At 46.4% G+C, this 20,198-nt stretch overlaps 1 protein-coding gene and 1 long non-coding RNA gene across 2 annotated transcripts; both read left to right on the forward strand.

Annotated features, from left to right (window-relative positions):
• Positions 1-2,106: 2,106 nt before the first annotated feature.
• On the forward strand, positions 2,107-12,403 carry LOC140418335 (uncharacterized). The gene is made up of 2 exons (XM_072501790.1): positions 2,107-2,161; positions 3,559-12,403. Exon 2 carries the CDS (start codon positions 3,988-3,990, stop codon positions 5,413-5,415), a length of 1,428 nt encoding a protein of 475 aa, XP_072357891.1. The 5' UTR covers positions 2,107-2,161; positions 3,559-3,987; the 3' UTR covers positions 5,416-12,403.
• Positions 2,169-18,752, forward strand: LOC140418366 (uncharacterized). Its single transcript, XR_011944973.1, has 2 exons — positions 2,169-2,212; positions 16,965-18,752. It is a non-coding gene; the product is annotated as an uncharacterized lncRNA (long non-coding RNA).
• Positions 18,753-20,198: the final 1,446 nt, after the last annotated feature.

Consider the following 20,198-nt stretch of genomic DNA (forward strand, 5'->3'; position numbering starts at 1 on the left):
GACACTGAGGATTTGGGGCAGTGGAGATGGCATAGGGGGGAGGTAGGGGCCTCAGTTTGGACCCCGATACAGAGCAACCACGTCAAGGATAGACGGCGGGTTCCTAAGCTGGCACAGGGCGGGAATCAAAAGGATGGGGGATTTGTTTATCGATGGAACTTTTGCCAGTCTGAGGGCGCGACAGGAGAAATTTGGGTTGCCCCCGGGGAACACTTTTAGGTACATGCAGGTTTGGGTGTTTGTGAAAAAGCAGGTGGGGGAATTCCCGCTGCTACCTGCCCGGAGGATAGACAGGGTGGTCTCGGGCATTTGGGTGGGGGGGGGGGGGGGGCGGGGTGGCAAAGTATCGACATATACCTGGAGCTGCAGGAGGTGGAAGAGGACTCGGTGGAAGAGCTAAAGGGCAAATGGGAGGAGGAGCGGGATGAGGGCCTGTGGGCTGATGCCCTTGGCAGGATCAATTCCTCCTCATCTTGCGCCAGGCTGAGCCTGATTCAGTTTAAAGTAGTGCACCGGGCGCATATGACCGGGGCGAGGATGAGTAAGTTCTTTGGGGTAGAAGACAGGTGTGTGAGATGTTCAGGGAGCCCAGCGAACCATGCCCATATGTTTTGGGCATGCCCGGCACTTATGGAATTTTGGAAAGGCTATGTCCAAGGTCTTGGACACTCAGGTAAAACCGAGCTGAGGGATCGTGATATTTGGGGTATCGGATGATCCGGGAATGCAGGAGTCGAAAGAGGCCGGAGTTCTAGCCTTTGCCTCCTTGGTAGCCCGGAGAAGGCTCTTGTTAATGTGGAGGGACGCGAAGGCCCCAAACATAGAGGCTTGTGTCAGTGACATGGCGGGGTTTCTCAGGTTGGAGAAGATGAAGTTTGCCTTGCGAGGGTCCTTGCAGGGGTTCTCCAGGCGGTGGCAACCGTTCCTTGACTTTCTCGCGGAACGTTAGATGGAGGTCAGCAGCAGCACTCCAGAGAGGGAGGGGGGTGGGGGGGTGGGGGGGGGGGGGGGGGGGGGGGGGAGGAGGGAGTTGGTGGGTTGATTTCATTTTATTTGTAAGGGGCAAATGCCCCACCTTTTTTTTTTGTTTTGTTTGTTAAATTGTTAATTTATTAGTGGGTTAAGTTGTTTTTGTTGACAGATTGTTTTGTTCTCTTTCCATTATATTTTATTTTGTAGTGGTTTGTAAAAATTATTGAAAAATTTTGAAAAACATTTAAAAAAAGACTGCCTGTTTCCACATACATTAAATTATCCGGCCTCTCTCCTGTGTCTGTGCGCCTGGGGCTGAAACCTCGGTCATGCCATTGTCACCTCCCGATTCGACAATTCCATTACACACCTGGCTGCTCTCCCACATTCTACCTCTGTAAAATTAAAGCCATCCAAAAGCCTGCTACCCATGTCTTAATTCACAGCAAGTTCCTTTCCCCAGTGATCCCTGTGCTCCGAGACTTGCATTCTCTCCCAGTCAATTCTCCCTTGTTTTCAAATCCCTCCTCATCTCTCTCCGTGTCTGTCATCTCCTCCAGCCCCACAACCCCCTGAGATATCTGCACAGCTCTGATCCTGGACTCTTGCACACCCCCGATTCTAATTACTCCGCCGCGGTTTTAAGTTCCCTCGGCCCCAAGCACTGAATTCCCTCCCTAAACCTCCCAGTCTCCACCTCACTCACCTCCTTTCAGACCCCTTTAAAACTCACCTCTTTGACCAAGTTTTTGGTCACCTGCCCTAATATCTCCTTTTGTGTCTGGGAGTCTCACTTTGTTTTATAATGTTCCTGTGAAGTTGACTGGGATGATTTATGATGTTCAAGGTGTTATATAAATAGAAGTTATTGTTGTTGACTGTAACCCTGACCTCCTGTTTTACAATATCCCATTGGTTTCACAACTATCGCTGATGCCTTTGGCCCTCTGTGGGTTTGCAGCCTCTGGAAAGACGCCGGCCGTTAACTCAGACCAGCATTGGCACTGCGCCATGCTCCAGCTCACAATGATCGATGTGATTGACGGCAGCTCGGGACCTATAGGAAGAGAGGGGCGGGTCTGGAGGACCGAGCGAAGCAGCTGGTCCTCCAACCAATCGGAGTGAATGGAGGGCGGGGCAGAGCCACGGTCACCAACGTGACTACGAGCATGCGCAGTGCGGATGACAGGTAAGGCTTCAGGCGGTCCGGTGAAAATTGTCCGCTGGTCAGATCTGCGCGGTGAGTAATGAGGGAGGGATGGAGGCGTCGGATAGGTCGGGAGGCTTTACAAACACTTCGTGTTGGCCACAGATCTGGATACGAAGCTCGGATACAGCAATTGAACCAGCGAAATCTGCTCGGGCTTTTCGCCGAGACAGGCCCGAGTGGACGAAGTGTGCGGCCGGGCGCATGCGGAGGGAGCGAGAGCCCCGGGCTTGCTCCACCTCTCGTTCACTCTGATTGGTTGGAGGACCAGCCGCTCTTATCGGTCCTCCAGGTCCGCCCCTTCCTATTGGTCCGAACCCGCCGTCAATCAGTCCCTGGGCATTGTGAGCTGGAGCAAACCCTTCACCATCATTGTCAGCTCCCTGGTTTGCAGCTGCGGAGCTTCTCCCTCCCGGGAACAGGCCCAGGTTAACGGGCACCATCCTGCTTCAGACACTGGAGGATGGTTCACAGAGGATGGGGGAGGGGGACAAGAAATAAGAGCTTACACTTTGTACTCAAATCAATGAGGACACTGATCTCTGGCAAGGAAGGAAACCCTGGCAGGTGGGCGGGGAGGATTCACAAACACCCGCTGGAGGCCCCAAACCCCCAATAAGACCCATTGATATTATTGTCAGTCTGCAGACAGGAGCTGGAGAACTGAACCCAGGCAGAGGAGAGGGAGGAAGAAAACTGGGAGTGGAGGAAAGAAATGGTGCAGCTGCTGAGATGGGTTTGGATTTCAGCCCAGGGAGGAGGGAGAGTGTGGGACGGGGATTTACAGCTTTGGGGGAACAAAAGAGGAAAAAATGTCCCAGAGAAACTTGAATTGCCTGTTCAGAATTTCTATCCTGGACTGACAGTGTTGGCTTTTGTAAACTCCTTTTACAGGGGGTTAGAATTGGAGAATTTGCACACAACAAACTGAACCCGACAGAAAGGTTTGTCTCTTTGCGAATTCTATCCTGCATTGACAGTGATGACTTTTGTAACATGAGAGATTACAGCTCTCAGGAAAGATTAAATGGAGAGGGGTGATGTGAGAGAGTGACCATCAATAAACAACAAGTCATGAATACAAGATAGTTATGAATAAATCCAAGGGGACAATACAGACAAATTTATTTCCTCACAGGTTCAGAATGGGCAACCCATTATCATGGAAAGGAGTTGAGGAAAGTGCTGAGATGTTTTCAAAAGGATTCGGGACAAGGATATGAGAGAAAATGGAATCGAAAATCAGCTGAAAAGCTGAGATTTGATAGGTGTGACAGTCGGAGATGTGTGCCGAGTATTGACAGCAGCAGAATCTGTGACAGAATGGCCTGTTTGTGTCTTATATATTCACAATATTTCAATGTAATCTCCTTTCACAGAATATTTGCAGATACAAACATCATGTCAAGATCTGACAGAGTCACTTGATTCATCAGGACCGGCCTTTCAACGTGGAAGGAGAAATGTTTGTTTTGTCTTTCAGAAAAATGTTTAAAAATCACTGTGATTGGAAAAGCACCGAGACGCAGACATCTAAGTAATTTTCCACAGTTAGCTGGAACTGAGCTTTAATCAATCACACAGCATGAAATTAAATTGCAGCATTTACAGCAGGGAGACACCGTACTCAGGCTTCAACTGATGATCCAAGTTGGAGAGACATAAGGACATTTGCACCAAAGGAATCAAGAAGCAGCAATTGGACATTCAGCCCCGTGAGCCTGTTCCACCATTTAATAACTTCACGGCTGATCTGACAGTGACCTCAAATCTGCATCCCACCTACACCTGATAACTTGCCGATAACCATGGAGAAACCGTGGCAATGTGGGGACTGTGGGATGGGATTCAATTACCCATCTGAATTGGAAACTCATCAACGTATTCACACTGGGGAAAGGCCATTCACCTGCTCCGTGTGTGGGAAGGGATTCACTCGGTCATCATACCTCCTGACACACCAACTTGTTCATACTGATCAGAGACCATTTAAATGTGCTGACTGTGGAAAGAGCTTTAAACGCAGAAAGGATTTACTGACACACCAACGCACTCACACTGGGGAGAGGCCATTCACCTGCTCTGTGTGTGGGAAGGGATTCACTCTGTCATCCCACCTCCTGACACACCAACTTGTTCATACGGATCAGAGACCATTTAAATGTGCTGACTGTGAGAAGAGCTTTAAAAGCAGAAAGGATTTACTGTTACATCAACGCACTCACACTGGGGAGAGGCCATTCACCTGTTTGGAATGTGGGAAGCGATTTAATGCTTTGTCAAACCTCCGGGCTCACCATCAGGTCCACTCTGAGCAGAGACCGTTCAAATGTGCTGACTGTGAAAAGAGCTTTAAAAGCAGAAAGGATTTACTGACACATCAACGCCATCACACTGGAGAGAAGCCATTCACCTGCTCCGTGTGTGGGAAGGGATTCACTCAGTCATCATTCCTCCTGAGACACCAACTTGTTCATACTGATCAGAGACCTTTTAAATGTGCTGACTGTGAGAAGAGTTATAAAAGTAAAATGAATTTACTGACACACCAACGCACTCACACTGGGGAGAGGCCATTCACCTGCTCCGTGTGTGGGAAGGGATTTACTCGGTCATCATTCCTCCTGAGACACCAACTTGTTCATACTGATCAGAGACCGTTTAAATGTGCTGACTGTGAGAAGAGCTTTAAAAGTAAAAAGGAATTACTGAGACACCAACGCACTCACACTGGGGAGAGGCCATTCACCTGCTCCGTGTGTGGGATGGGATTCACTCAGTCATCAGACCTCCTGAGACACCAACTTGTTCATACTGATCAGAGACATTTTAAATGTGCTGACTGTGAGAAGAGATTTAAAAGTAAAATGAATTTACTGATACATCAACGCACTCACACTGGGGAGAGGCCATTCACCTGCTCCGTGTGTGGGAAGGGATTCATTTGTTCATCCCAGCTTCAGCAACACCAGCGAGTTCACACTGGGCAGAGGCCGTACACTTGCCCCGTGTGTGACAAGAAATTTACTCAGTTATCCCACCTGATGACACACCGACTTGTTCACACTGACCAGAAACCTTTTAAATGTTCTGACTGTGAAAAAAGATTTAAAAGTGAACAGAATCTTCAGAAACACCAGCGAGTTCACACAAACAGAATCATAGAATTTACAGTGCAGAAGGAGGGCATTCGGCCCATCGAGTGCACCAGCCCTTGGAAAGAGCACCTGACTTAAGCCCATACCTCAAACCTAACCCATAACCCGACCTAACCTTTTTGGACACAAAGAGCAATTTAGCATGGCCAATCCACCCGATCGACACATTTTCACACTTGTGGGAGGAAACTGGAGCACCTGGAGGAAACCCACGCAGACATGGGGGGAATGTGCAAACTCCGCACAGTCGGTAAGCCAAGCTGGGAATTCTGGGACCCTGGAGCTTTGAAACAACAGTGCTACCCACTTTGCTACTGTGTGGCCTACACGTGGGAGCGGTACTGGGGAGAGGCTGTTCACTGCTCCGTGTTTGGGAGGCGATTCACTCAGTCAAACAAACTGTACAGACATCAGCAAGTTCACAGGCAACAGCAGGGTTTGATTCAGCTGTTGTTGCTGTTGTTAGTCACATCCAGGACTGATGGATGCCTGGGTGGTCTTCCGGTATATATCAATGATTTAAACTTAAATGTATGCACCACGATTATACAAAAGTTGCTCATGTGTTTTAGACAATGAGGGAGAAAGCCATAGACTGGGTCAGGTGGACAGAAAAGTGGTGAATGGAAATTTAGATAATGAGAGGTTAGGAACACACTTCAGTTAACTCCCGATAAAAATAAGGTCACTTCAGGATAATGGAAAAAAACTGATTGGTGGGGAAGCTACAAATAATCCGTTTAAAAAAAAAAAAAATTCAAAGTACCCAATTATTATTATTAATTTTTCCAATTCAGGGGCAATTTAGCCTGGCCTGCACATCTTTGGGTTGTGGGGGTGAAACCGCTGCAGACATGGGGAGAATTTGCAAACTCCACACGGACAGTGACGCAGGGCTGGGATTCAAACCGCATCCTCAGCGCTGTAGTCCCAGTGCTAACCACTGCTCCACGTGCTGCCCGAGCTACAAATAATTCTAATAACTTTATTAAACAGTTCTCAAATGGAAAGACACTTGACCACATTAAAACTAAGGATCTGCAATAGACATTTGATCTAGCAAGTCATATTTAGGGCAAGATTATAAACAGGACATTAATTTAAAGTGATTAGAAAGAGAAGCAATGCTGAGCAAGGCTAGGAGAGTGGGCAAAGAAGTGGCAGATGGAATACAATATGGAAAAGTGTGAGGTTATGCACTTTGGAAGGAGAAATGGAGGCATAGACTATTTTCTAAATCGGGAAATCAGAAGCACAAAGGGACTTGGGAGTCCTTGTTCAGGATTCTCTTCAGGTTAACATGCAGATGCACTGTCGCCTCACGGCGTCGAGGTCCCAGGTTCGATCCCGGTTCTGGGTCACTGTCCGTGTGGAGTTTGCACATTCTCCCCGTGTTTGCGTGGGTTTCGCCCCCACAACCCAAAGATGTGCAGGGTAGGTGGATTGGCCACGCTAAACTTCCCCTTAATTGGAAAAAATGAATTGGGTACTCTAAATTGTTTTTAAAAGGTTAACGTGCAGGTTCAGTCGGCAGTTAGGAAGGCAAATGCCTCATGTCAAGAGGGCTAGACTACAAGACCAGGGATGTAATTCTGAGGCTGAATAAGGCTCTGATCAGACCCCATTTGGAGTATTATGAGCAGTTTTGGTCCCCAAATCTAAGGAGGGATGTGTTGGGCTTGTAAAAGGTCCAGAGGAGGTTTACAAGAATGATCCCTGGAATGAAGAGCTTGTCGTATGAGGAACAGTTGAGGACACTGGGTCTGTACTCGTTGGAGTTTAGAAGGATATGGGGGTATCTTATTAAATCTTACAGGATACTGCGAGGCCTGGGTAGAGTGGACATGAAGAAGATGTTTCCATTTGTAGGAAATTATTCCTTAAAACTCTCCAAAAATGCTTTTGGCACGAAAATCGGCAGGCATTGGACAATAAACAGAAATTGCGGCAACATGTTCATTTTAAGCAACCCTCCAGTGATCCCCCCCCCCCCAATCCCGAGCAACCGGCACACCCAGATATCTAAAGTGAACCCCTGCCCTACGGAATGGCAGGCCCCCCACCCCTGCCCACACCACCGGCCGAAACACCACAAAATACTCACTTTTGTCTCTATTTAATTTGTACCCCGAGAAAACCCAAACACCCGAAGCAGCTCCAATATTCCCCCTCTTGACACACTCGGTTCCAACACATATAATAACAAGTCATCAGCATACAAGGGCACCCTATGCGCTATTCAGCACCCCCCCCCCCCCCCGCACTATCCCTTTCCATACCCCAAACCTCTTAACGCGATGGCCAACGGCGATTTTGCGATGGCCAACGGCTCAATCGCGAGTGCAAACAGCAGGGGGGACATAGGACATCCCTGCCTAGTCCCACGGTGAGAGAAAAGTATCTCGAGCTGATGTTTTTTGTGCGGACACCGGCCCCGGCTCCTCATACAGTAGCTTTACCCAGTCTACAAATCGTGGACCAATCCCAAACCACTCCAGAACTGCTATCAAGTGCCCCCATTGTACTTGGTCAAACGCTTTCTCAGCGTCCACTGCCACATCCACCTCTGTTTCCTTCCCCTCCGCTGATGCCATGACCACGTTCAATACCCTCTTAACGTTTGAAAAGAGCTGCCTCCCTCACACAAACCCCGTCTGATCTTCACCTATCACCTTCAGGAGGCATTCCTCCTGCCTGCCTGCCAGTATCTTCGCTAATACCTTTGCGTTCACGTTTAAAAGTGATATGGGCTTAGACAACCCACACTCCGTCGGATCCTTATCTTTTTAAGCAACAGGGAAACCGATGCCTGCTCCAAAGTTTGTGGTAACAACCCCTTCCCTATCGCCTCTCAAATATCTCCAACATCAGGGGTGCCAGCTTATCCTGCAGACACACCAGCGAGTTCACACTGGAGAGAAGCCATTTACCTGCTCCCTCTGTGGGAATGGATTCACACAGTTATCCAGTCTGCAGACACACCAGCGAGTTCAGACTGGGGGGAGGCCGTTCACCTGCTCTCAGTGTGGGAACGGATTACATAGAAACATAGAAATTAGGAGCAGGAAGTGGCCATTTGGCCCTTCGCTCCTACTCTGCCATTCATTATATATGGCCTTATCATCCAACTTAATAACTTAATCCCGATTTCCCCTCTATATCCTTTGATTCCCTTCGCTCTAAGTGCTATATCTAACTGTTTCCTGAAAACATACAATGTATTGGCCTCAACTATTTCCTGTGGTAACAAATTCCACAAGCTCACCACTCTCTGATGAAGAAATTACTCATCTCTGTCCTAAATGGTCTACCCCATATCCTCAGACTGGGACCTCTCATTCTGTACACTCCCACCATCGGAATTTTTTTTCCTGCATCTACCATGTCAAGTCCTGTTAGGATATTATAGGTTTCTATGAGATCCCCCCCCCCCCCCCCCCCCCCCCCCATTCTTCTGTACTCCAGCGAATACAATCCTAACTGATTCAATCTCATACGTCAGTCCCACCATCCCAGGTATCAGTCTGATAAACCTTCGCTGCACTCCCTCTAGAGCAAGAACATCCTTCCTCAGATAAGGAGACCAAAACTGCACACAATATTCCAGGTATGGCCTCGCCAAGGCCCTGTATAATGACAGCAGGATATTCCTGCTGCTGTACTCGAATCCTCTCGCAATGAAGGCTAGCATATCATTTGCCTTCCTTACTGCCTGCTGTAGCTGCATGTTTACCTTCAGTGACGTGTATGAGGATACCCAGCTCTCAGTGCACATTCCCCTCTCCTAAGTTATGACAATTCAGATATTAGCCTGCCTTCTTGTTTTTGGTACCAAAGTGGATAACCTCGCGTTTCTCCAAATTATACTGTATCTGCCATTCATTTGTCCACTCACTCAACTTGTCCAAATCACACTGAAGGATCTGTGCAACCTCCTCACAGCTCACCCTCCCAAGCAACTTGTGTCATCTGCAAATTTGGAGATATTGCATTTTGTTCCCTCCTAAATCGTTAGGTGATGCAGTGGTTAGCACTGCGGTCTCACGGAGCTGAGGACCAGTGTTCAATCCTGGCCCCAGGTCACTGTCCGTGTGGAGACACGTTCTCCAAGTGTCTGCGTGGGTGTCACCCCCATAACTCAAAGTTGTTCACCTCTATTTGCGCGATTCACTCGGTTATGCCATCTGCAATCACACCTGGGAGTTCATACTGGGGAGAGGCCGTTCACCTGCTCTCAATGTGCGAAGGGATTTTGTAATTCATCGCACTTCCTGAGACACCAAGAAGTTCACAACTGATTACAGGGATTGGATTCTTCTGTATTGTTTCTGTTCTCAATTACACCCAGGACTGCATTTTGTTCATTCTGTTGGGGGATGGTCAGAGGGTTTCTTTCTGCTGGACTGGCTGGCCTCATGGCTTCGTCTCCAATGGTCTGATTCTCTCTGAGCCTTCTTGCGAATATCTGGTTTCATATTTCACAAGGATCAAAGAGTGAAAGGGTGTTTGGAGGTTAGAAGATGTTTCATTACCATTTCTGTTTGGAAACCCCCAGAATCATGCCACATTGCCATGAAGATGGGCTGTGGTGGTTACATGGTTCTTTTGTTTAATTTATCTTGGTGCTTCTCACAGAAGAAAATTATTAGGGTATGAGAGGGCAAGTTATCTGAGGTGCACTGGGAAACTACATTAAATAGTATGGTGGGAGACAGCAATCACTAATATTTATGGAATTATGACAGATTTACACGGGGATCGGTTAGCTCAGTTGGCTGGATGGCTGGTTTGTGCTGAGTGACACCAACACCACAGGTTAAATTCCCATACCAGCTGATGGTCCGTGTCAGTATTTATGCTCCACATGATCCTCCACCCACCCCTCTATATCTCCCGCCCCCCTCTATATCTTCCCCCCCCCCCTCCCATCAGCATCTCCTTCTATTCCTTCCTCCCTCATGTATGTATCTAGCTTTACGTTCAATGGATTCATGCTGTTCACCTCAACCACTCGCTGTGGTAACGAGTTCCACATTATCACCACTCGCGGGTAAAGACGTTTCTATTGAAATTCCTATTGAATTATTGAATCCCTTCATAATTTGAGAGACTTCCATCAGGTCACCCATCAGTCTTCTCTTTTCCAGAAAAAAGCAGCCCCGGCCTTTCCTGAGTGTTAAATGCTCTCAGTTCTGTACATTATGAATCTTTGTTGCACCTTATCCAGTGCCTCTATTTTCTTTTTCTAAATGAAGATCATCAATGTTGACAGAGCTCCCAGTGTAGTCTAACCATCGTTTTAAACAAGTTGAAAATTTCCTCCGTACTTTTCAATTCTATCCCTCCAGAATGGAACCCTATATATGGGCTCCACACTTTAGGAAAGATGTGAAGTTCTTAGAGAGGGTGCAGAGGACATTTACAAGAATGGCACCAGAGATGAGGGACTCCAGTTAGTTTGAGAGACTGGAGCAGCTGAATTTCTCCCCTGAGGTCACAGCATCTGGAGGGTGGGGAATGGGGCCATTCAGCCCTTTGGGACCGTGTCGGCTCCCTGTGGAGGAAGCCAGTTTGCCCATTGCCCCGTTCTTTCCCCGAATCCCTGTGGATTTATTTCTCTCAGCGTCTGTCCAATTTCCTATTGAAATCCTTCCATCATCTCTGCATCTCCTCCCTCATAGGCAGTAGGTTCCAGGTTGTTACCACTCACTTTACATGTACACAAGGCTGCTAGAGCACAGAGGAGTCTATTTGGCCCATTTTTCCCGTGCCAGCTCTTTGTACAGCGACCCATTTAATCCCAGAGTTCGACTATTTTGTTTTCTTTTTCAGAATGTACCAAATTCCCTTTTGGAAGTTACAGTCCAATGAGATTCCAGCACCAATTACAGACAGCGCATTCCAAATCACAACAACTCGCTGTGTTTTGCAACATATGCAAATAATTGTGCATATGGTGTTTCTGGAGGTTCACAGAGTATTCAAAATGGTGTCAATGACGTGGTTATTACACAAAATTAAGACTCAACCTTTATCAATAAATTGGTGAGGACACCAAGTGTAATATATCCTCGTTTGCAGACAATTAGAACAAATGTGCATTTCTATAAAACCTCTCACTACCACTGGACCTCCTAAAGTATTTTAAAGCCAACGGAGTACTTTTGAAACATATTCACTGTTGTCATGTAGGAAGCTGTAAGAACGCATGTGTAATCACATTTAGTTTTAAAATTGTTATTTTCATTATATTAAAAAAAATTTAGAGTACCCAATTCAGTTTTTCCAATTTAAGAACAATTTAGCGTGGCCAATCCACCTACCCTGCACATCTTTGGGTTGTAGGGATGAGACCATCAAAACCACGGGAAGAATGTGCAAACTCCACACGGCACTGACCCAGGGTGGGGATCGAACCTCGGACCTTGGCAGCGTGAGGCAGCAGTGCTAACCATTGCGCCACCTTGTTGCCCGTAAATTATTATTTTCAAAGTGTATCCACTGGCCTTAGTAATAATGTCAAGGAAGCCCTTTTATACCTCTAACATGTGCCTTTCTGCAGCCATTTTGCCTTCTGTACCTTTTCTATATTAACTATGTATTGATTTCATCGCAAAAAACAATAATTAAATTCAGGTTTATTCAGCAGTGAACATTGATTATGATTAGTGAATTGGTGTATTAGGTAATTATATTGCAAAGACTAGATCTTTATTTTAAAAAGTAACACGATCAACCAAAATGTTTCCAGAAACTGCAGAGCTATCAGAATATGTTTGAAAAAATAAATTACTCGATAATTTCAAGAAGTTACGAGATGTGGTGATAAGCCTGTATATAATATTACATGTACTCAGCAGTGTGACCTCCCACCAGTAGTTGGCATCAGGCATCAGTCAGGTGACATTCGGCTACCAGGAGAAGGTTGTCAGGCATACACAAGGCCAGTCGCACATAAGGGTAGTTCCAAGAGAGTCTAATGTAGCTCTGTGATAACAGTCTGTGTAGCATTCTGATCATTACCTTACCACGTGTACATTAATAAATCATTGTTCTGGCTAATTCACCAGCAGTTCTGTAGAATCATTGCAAGACAAGGTCACAGAACACAACACGAGACACCATATTCTGCCAAGAATATGTGGGCTTGGCATTGGAGTAATGGTATTGCTACTAGGCGAGTAATCCAGAGAGCCAGGTTAATGCTCTGGGGATCTGGGATCGAATCTGCCTATGACAGATGCTGAAATTGAATAAAAGTCTCGAATTAAAAGTCTAATGATAACACTTGATTGTTGTGAAAACTCATCTGTTTCACTAATATCCTTCAAGAAATCTGCTCTCCGTATGTGGTCTGGCCTACACGTGACTCCAGATCCACAGCAATGTTGTGGTTGATTTGTAAGTGCCCTCTGAAATAGCCTCACAAGACACGCAGTTCAAGGGCAATTGGAATGAGCAGTAAATGCTGGCCCAGCCAGTGACGCCCACCTCCCATGAATGAATAATTTTTAAGAAGACTCTTTTCAATTTGAAGACGAGTAAGAAACTGTCTTTGGATTGGATTTATTGTCACGTGTACCGAGGTAAAGTGAAAAGTATTGTTCTGCGTACAGTCCAGACAGATCGTTACATACATGAAAAAACAAAGTGCGGATCTTGGCAGTTTGCTCAGTTCACAAAATAATTTAATGGCTTTGTAGACGTAGATTAAGATTTTAATCACCATCCGAAACATATCTGGACGGCTCATATAGACTGACACAAACAATACTGTAACTGAATTAGAGGAAATGTTAGAGATTTAACAACCACATTTTTGAAAGATTCGGCCTTAATGATGGAGAAACAGGAAAAGCCACTCGGGGAGATGAGGAAATCCAGGCTCAGTGCGGATTTGCTGTCACCCCTCCTTTCTTATACATGAACGGGATTTAGGCTGCAGAACATTTCACACCAAAACACAGAGTGGTCAAATATAAGCAACATATAATTCTCAAGTAACTTCCATTTAACTATATTTGACTTTGTTCAAAAGCTGTCTGAGGTCAAACTCGACAATGATTCATGGGATTTCTGTTACCCAGTGAAACACTTTCTTTTCTTGGTCGTCATGTTTGCAATTCAATGGTGTATATTTCAGAGTGAAGACTCGAGAGCTATTCAATTCAAAATGAAGTCATATATAACAAATAAATATACTGACATTCTACATCGAATAACAAAACATATTGAGTAAAATTGGTGGACGATAAGAATGATGCATGAATGATTGAACAGAGAGCATTGTTCCGTTAGATATTTGCTGAACAAATGCTAAAGTTCAATATAAGTTTGATATCTTATGGTCTTACAAGTTGAGACATCTGTTTTAAAGGAACAGCTGTCTTCATGTAATAGGTGACCTGGCCTCCCAAGACTGTGCAGTTGAACGTTGCACAGGTCCATTGGTACTGTGCTACCAGCTGTTTCTGTAGCATGGAGGTTATCACATTCACCTAACCCGCCAAAGGTGCCTGGTTCGAAACTGGCAGAAGCATTTAATGCTTCTCATTTATGATGTGGAGATGCCGGCGCTGGACTGGGGTGGGCACAGTAAGAAGTCTTACACCAGGTTAAAGTCCAACAGGTTTGTTTCGAATCACTAGCTTTCGGAGTGCAGCTCCTTCCTCAAGTGAATGAAGATGTGGGTTCCACAAACACATATGTAGAAAAATTCAATGATGCAAAATGGTATTTTGAATACATGTCTTTGCAGGTAATTAAGTCTTTACAGGTCCATACGGTGTGACTGGAGAGAGGGATAATCACAGGTTAAAGAGGTGTAAATTGTCTCAAGCCAGGACAGTTGGTAGGATTTCGCAAGCACATGTAATGTAACATGAATCCAGGGTCCCAGTTGAGGCCGTACTTGTGTGCGGAACTTGACATCAGTTTCTGCTCGGCCATTCTGCGTTGTCGCACATCCTGAAGGCCGAACGCTTACCCGAAGATCAGAGGTTGAATGCCCTTGACTGCTGGAGTTCTCACGTGTAATGGTGGTACCCATTTTGATGATCTGGCACGTCTTGCAGAGGTTGGCATGGCAGGGTTGTGTGGTGTCATGATCGCTGTTCTCCTGAATGCTGGGTAGTTTGCTGCAATCAATGGTTTGTTTGAGGTTCCGCGGTTGTTTGGAGGCAAACAGTGTTGATGGCCTTGGCAAGATGCTGGTCTTCATCGATGACGTGTTGAAGGCTGCGAAGAAGATGTCGTAGTTTCTCCGCTCCAGGGAATTCATCAGGCAAATGAGGCACTGGGAGTTTTTCCACAGACTCCAAGAGGCCTACAGCGAACCCAATGAGACAACCAATGAACCGGAACAGCAGAGCGAGAGATCTGTGGAACTGGAAGATCCAGCCAACAGGAAGTACTGGCAAACCTCACCCAGTGAAACAATCCGATCAGCTGATTCTACAGCTCCTCTTCCACTAAACCACTCAGTAAAACTGCCTCGAAGACCTTTCTTGTCCAAATTCTGAACTCATATCTTTCTCCTCTTTTCCTGCTGTGTCCCATCATGCTCTCTCAGTGCTCATCTTGTCTGTGAGACTTAGCCTTTGCTCCTTTGACCCAATTCTCACTAAACTGTTTAACATCGAACTTCCACAACCACATAATTTACAGTGCAGAACAGGTCATTCGGCACATCGAGTCTGCACTGGCCCTTGGAAAGAGCGCCCTTCTCAAGCCCACACCTCCACCCTATCCCCATAACCTAGTAACCCCACTTAACCCTTTTGGACACTAAGAGTAATTTAGCATGGCCACTCCACCAAACCTGCACATCTTTGGACTGGGGGGAAACCGGAGCATCCGGAGTAAACCCACGCAGACACGAGGAGAACGTGCAGACTCCGCACAGACAGTGACCCAAGCGGGAATCGAACCTGGGACAGTGGAGCTGTGAAACAACTGTGCTAACCACTGTGCTACTGTGCTTCCCCGGATTTATTGGATTCAAGTTCAAATACAAGCCACGATGAAGCATCTGCCGTGGTGGGGTTTGAACCCGCATTCTCAGAGAATTGTGCTGGGTCTCGGGATTACTCATCCAGTGACAATACCATTACACCATCACCTTCCCAGTCAAGTGCTTTGCAGAGCTCGTCCGGGATATGAACAGGGGACCTGTCACATTTTGGAAACCCCCTAAGCGAAAATCATACCCCACGGTTTCGACAGTATCGCCATGGAGTCGGTGCCTTTGTCTGTTTCCTCTTTAGACAATCAAGTGAAGTTTGGTCCTCACACAGAACACGTGTATGGTTTCTCCCCTTAGTGAATGGTGTGTTTTTTCAGGCTGTAACTGGTTAAAGCTTTCCACAGTCCGTCCACTGGAACACTCTCACTCAGGTGCGTGTGTGTCTCGGTGCTTTTCCAGTCACACTGATGTCTGAAATATTTTCCCACAAACAGAACAAACATTTTTCATTCGACATTTATAGTCTGAGGATATTCAGGTCCTGATCAATTGAGTGACACTGTTGGATCTTAATGTGATATTTGGTTTGTGTTTCCTGTTTGAAAATCCTCTCTTGAACATAGAATATAGAACAGAACAGGCCCTTCGGCCCTCGATGTTGTGCCGAGCATTGTCCGAAACCAAGATCAAGCTATCCCGCTCCCTGTCATTCTGGTGTGCTCCATGTGCCGACCCAATAACCACTTGAAAGTTCCTAAAGTGTCCGACTCCACTATCACAGCAGGCAGTCCATTCCACACCCTAACCACTCTCTGAGTAAAGAACCTACCTCGGACATCCCTCCTATATCTCCTACCTTGAATCTTATGCCTCCTTGTAACAGCTACATCCACCCGAGGAAATAGTCTCTGAACGTCCACTCTATCTATCCCCCTCATTATCTTATAAACCTCTATTAAGTCGCCTCTCATCCTCCTCCGTTCCAAAGAGAAAAGCCCTAGCTCCCTCAACCTTTCCTCATAAGAAGCAGGGCTTCAAATGAAATTACTGTGAAAAGCCCCTAGTCACCACATTCCGGCGCCTGTTCAGGGAGGCTGGTACAGGAATTGAACCGTGCTGCTGGCCTGCCTTGGTCTGCTTTCAAAGCCAGCGATTTAGTCCAGTGTGCTAAACCAGCCCCTCTAACCAGCCCCCTTACAACATTGTAGATAACCAACACCAACTCCCCATTGGGAGGAGCTTGTTACCCATTATTCAGAATGGAGACACCGTCCATCAAACTGTCCCAATGTCTTACTGATGAGGCAGAGCAGCGGCAGAGAAGAAAGAACGGGGTGGCACAGGGGATATCACTACTGCCTCACAGTGCTAGAACCTGGGTTCAAATCCGACCGTGGGTGACTGAGTGGAGTTTGGATGTTCTCCCCATGTCTGTGGGGGTTTCCTCAGGTGCTCCGGTTTCCTCCCACAGTCCCTTTCACTTTCTCTCTACTCCAATAGAGGTGAACCAGTTGGGTTTCTATGCCAATCCAGCAGTTCTTGTGGTTACATTTTCCTGTTGCCGGACCCACAAATTACCAGATTGATTCAGATCAAGTTCACAACCTGCCTTTTTGTGGATTCTCCCTCACTCCCTTTTTTCTATTTTCAATCAATTTCACAGGGTATTACAAGGGGAGGCTTTGCAATTGGGGAACTGACATCGAACATGATATCAGAATCTGATGGAGACAGCCAATTTATCGTAACCTGAACATTATTGGATTTTGAACATGGAAGGAAAAAGCACCGATCACAGCGGGAAGAAATTGTACCATGTGTCCTGTGTGTGGACAAGATTTCAGCCAATCATCTGGATTTTCGGAACAGAATTGCAGTCATGACAGGGAGATGCCATGGAAATGTGGGGATTGTGAGAAGGGATTCAATTACCCATGCCAGCTGGAAATGCATCGACGCAGTCACACCGGGGAGAGGCCATTCACCTGCTCCCAGTGTGGGAAGGGATTTGCTCACACATTCACTCTGCTGAGACACTAGCAAATTCACACTCAGGAGAGGCCATACACCTGCTCTGTGTGTGGGTTGGGATTCAATTGGTCAACTAACCTAGCATTACACCAGCGAGTTCACACAGTTAGGAAACAGAAACTAAACATCACATCAGCATCTAACACTCACCGAATTTATCGTAAACTGAATATCATCGGATTTTGAACTTGGAAGGAAAAAGCACCGTTCACAGTGGGGAGAAACCGTACACGTGTTCTGTGTGTGGACGAAGCTTCAGTCGATCATCTGGCCTTTCGAAACATAAATGCAATCACACCGGGGAGAAACCGTGGGAATGTGGGGACTGTGGGAAGGGATTTGATTAGCCATCCCAGCCAGTAGTTCATCGGTGCACGCACACTGGGCAGACGCTTTTCACGTGCTCTGAGTATGGAAAGGGATAGACACACCAACATATTCACGCTGGGGAGAGGCTGTTCACCTTCTCCCAATGTAGGAAGGGATTTGCTCATTCCTCCAATCTGCTGAGACACCAGTGAGTTCACACTGGGAGAGACCATTTAAATGCCCAGACTGTGAAGATTGTTATAAAGATTCTGGGGATCTTAAGAGAGACCATTCAGATGCTCTCATTGTATCATAGAATTTACAGTTCAGAAAGAGGCCATTTGGCCCATCGGGTCTGCACTGGCCCTTGGAAGGTGCACCTGACTTAAGCCTATACCTCCACCCTAACCCCGTATACCAGTAACCCCACCTAAACCTTTTGGACAGTAAGGGCAATTCAAAATGGTCAAGCCAATCCACCTAACCTGCACATCTTTGGACTATGGGAGGAAACCGGAGCACCCGGAGGAAACACAAGGAAATACGGGGAGAATGTGCAGACTCTGTACAGACAGTGACTCAAGCCAGAAATCGAACCTTGGACCGTGGAGCTGTGAAGCAACAGTGCTAACCACTGTGCTACTGTGCCGCCCAATCAGCAGCTTACCACTCAAAAGTCTGTGTTCAGCCAATCGTCTCACCTCACTGTACAGCAGCGTCTTCACACAATGGAGAGGCCATTCACCTGCTCCCAGTATGGGAGGGGATTCACTCAGATTCCAACCTACTGATGCACCAGCAAGTTCACAAGTAACTTCAGTGATTGGATTGTTTTGCGAATCACAGCCTGGACTGAACCATATTCATTGGGGTCTGTTTCTCCCACAAACTCCGAAAGATGTGCTTATTAGGTGAATTAGACATTCTGAATTCTCCCTCTGTATACCCGAACAGGGGCCGGAATGTGGCGACTAGGAGATTTTCACAGTAACTTCATTGCAGTGTTATTATAAGCCAACTTGTGACAATAATAAAGATTATTATTATGATGTTCATAAACTCCAACCCTGTTGTAAGAAATTAAATTCTGAATAAAAATCAAGTCAAATCAGTTTGTGTTAATCATAGTTACTCAATGGGCGGCACATTAGCACAGAGTTAGCACTGTGGCTTCACAGCGCCAGGGATTCGGGTTTAATTCCTGGCTTGGGTCACTGTGCGGAGTCTGCACGATCTCCCCGTGCCTTTGTGGGTTTGCTCCAGGTGCTCCGGTTTCCTCCCACAAGTCCCGAAAGACGTGCTTGTTAGGTGAATTGGACATACTGAATTCTCCCTCAGTGTACCCAAACAGGCGCCAGAATGTGACAACACGGGGCTTTTCACAGTAACTTCATTGCAATGTTAATGTAAGCCTGCTTGTGACAATAATAAAGATTATCATTATTATGACTGTGGAATTAATTGGATGAATCTTCCAAAGAGCCAGCACTGGTATAATGGGCCAAATAGTTTCCATCTGTGCTGTATCGTTCCATAGAATAATTAATATTCAACAGGAACAGTAGTAATCCATTCAGCCTTTCAAGCCTGCTCCTCCATTTAATAAAAAAATGACTGATCCAACACTAAGTCCATTTTCCTGCCTTCTCTCCTTAACCCTGATTTCCCTTAATTATTAAAAACCTATTGCTCTCAGTCCTGAAAATGTTCAAGGACATCCACCCAATATTTACCTTGTCTAACCCTCTAAAACTCTTATATGTTTGAGTCATATCATTTCTCATACTTCTGCACTCCTAGGAGTACAGACTCAACTTGTTTCATCTTTCCTCATATGGAAACGTCTCCATACCCGGGATCATTAGTGTAAATCTCCTCTATACTGCCTTCAATGATATATCTTTCCTTAAATGAGGGGTCCAAATCTCCCTTGAATAAGCACCCGCATCACATTTGCCTTCCCTATTTCCTTCTGCTCCTGTATGCTAGCTTTCTGAGCTTCAAGAACAAGAACCCCAAGTCCCTTTGGGCTACAGCTTTCTGCAGTCTCACCATTTAAACAAGAATCCGCCTTCTCATTCATTCTTCCAAAATGAACAACTCACATTTTCCCTCATTGAATTGCAGTTCAGCATCAGTAAATAGAGGAGAGGAACCAGTGATTGGATACTTCAATGGCGCTGCTGTTACCCAACATTCCCTGCGGGGGTGAATGTGCCCTATTCACTGAGAGAGGCCAATACGCAGGCGCAGTGCTGAATTCTCCGGAACATGCGCAGTGTCACCTTGCTCAGAGGCGGGTGAGTGCGGGAGAGGTTTTTGTTAATGGGAGAGAGCGGGCGGGGCGGAGGGAGGAATGGAGCCGGGAGGTGAGGGTGGGGAGGGAGCGGAGGCTTCATAAACACTCGGGATGGGCCCCAATCCCAAATATGATCCCGCAGGTCCGGAGTTTGTAGCTCGGAGGCTTTTTCCTGAGAATAGGCCCAGGTTTAAAAACCATCTTGTTTCAGCAGGAGCAGTGCGCATGCGGGACTATTTGTTCACGTAGTGGAGTGGG

Source organism: Scyliorhinus torazame, chromosome 5, assembly GCF_047496885.1.
Source record: "Scyliorhinus torazame isolate Kashiwa2021f chromosome 5, sScyTor2.1, whole genome shotgun sequence".
NCBI classification, from domain to species: Eukaryota; Metazoa; Chordata; class Chondrichthyes; order Carcharhiniformes; family Scyliorhinidae; genus Scyliorhinus; species Scyliorhinus torazame.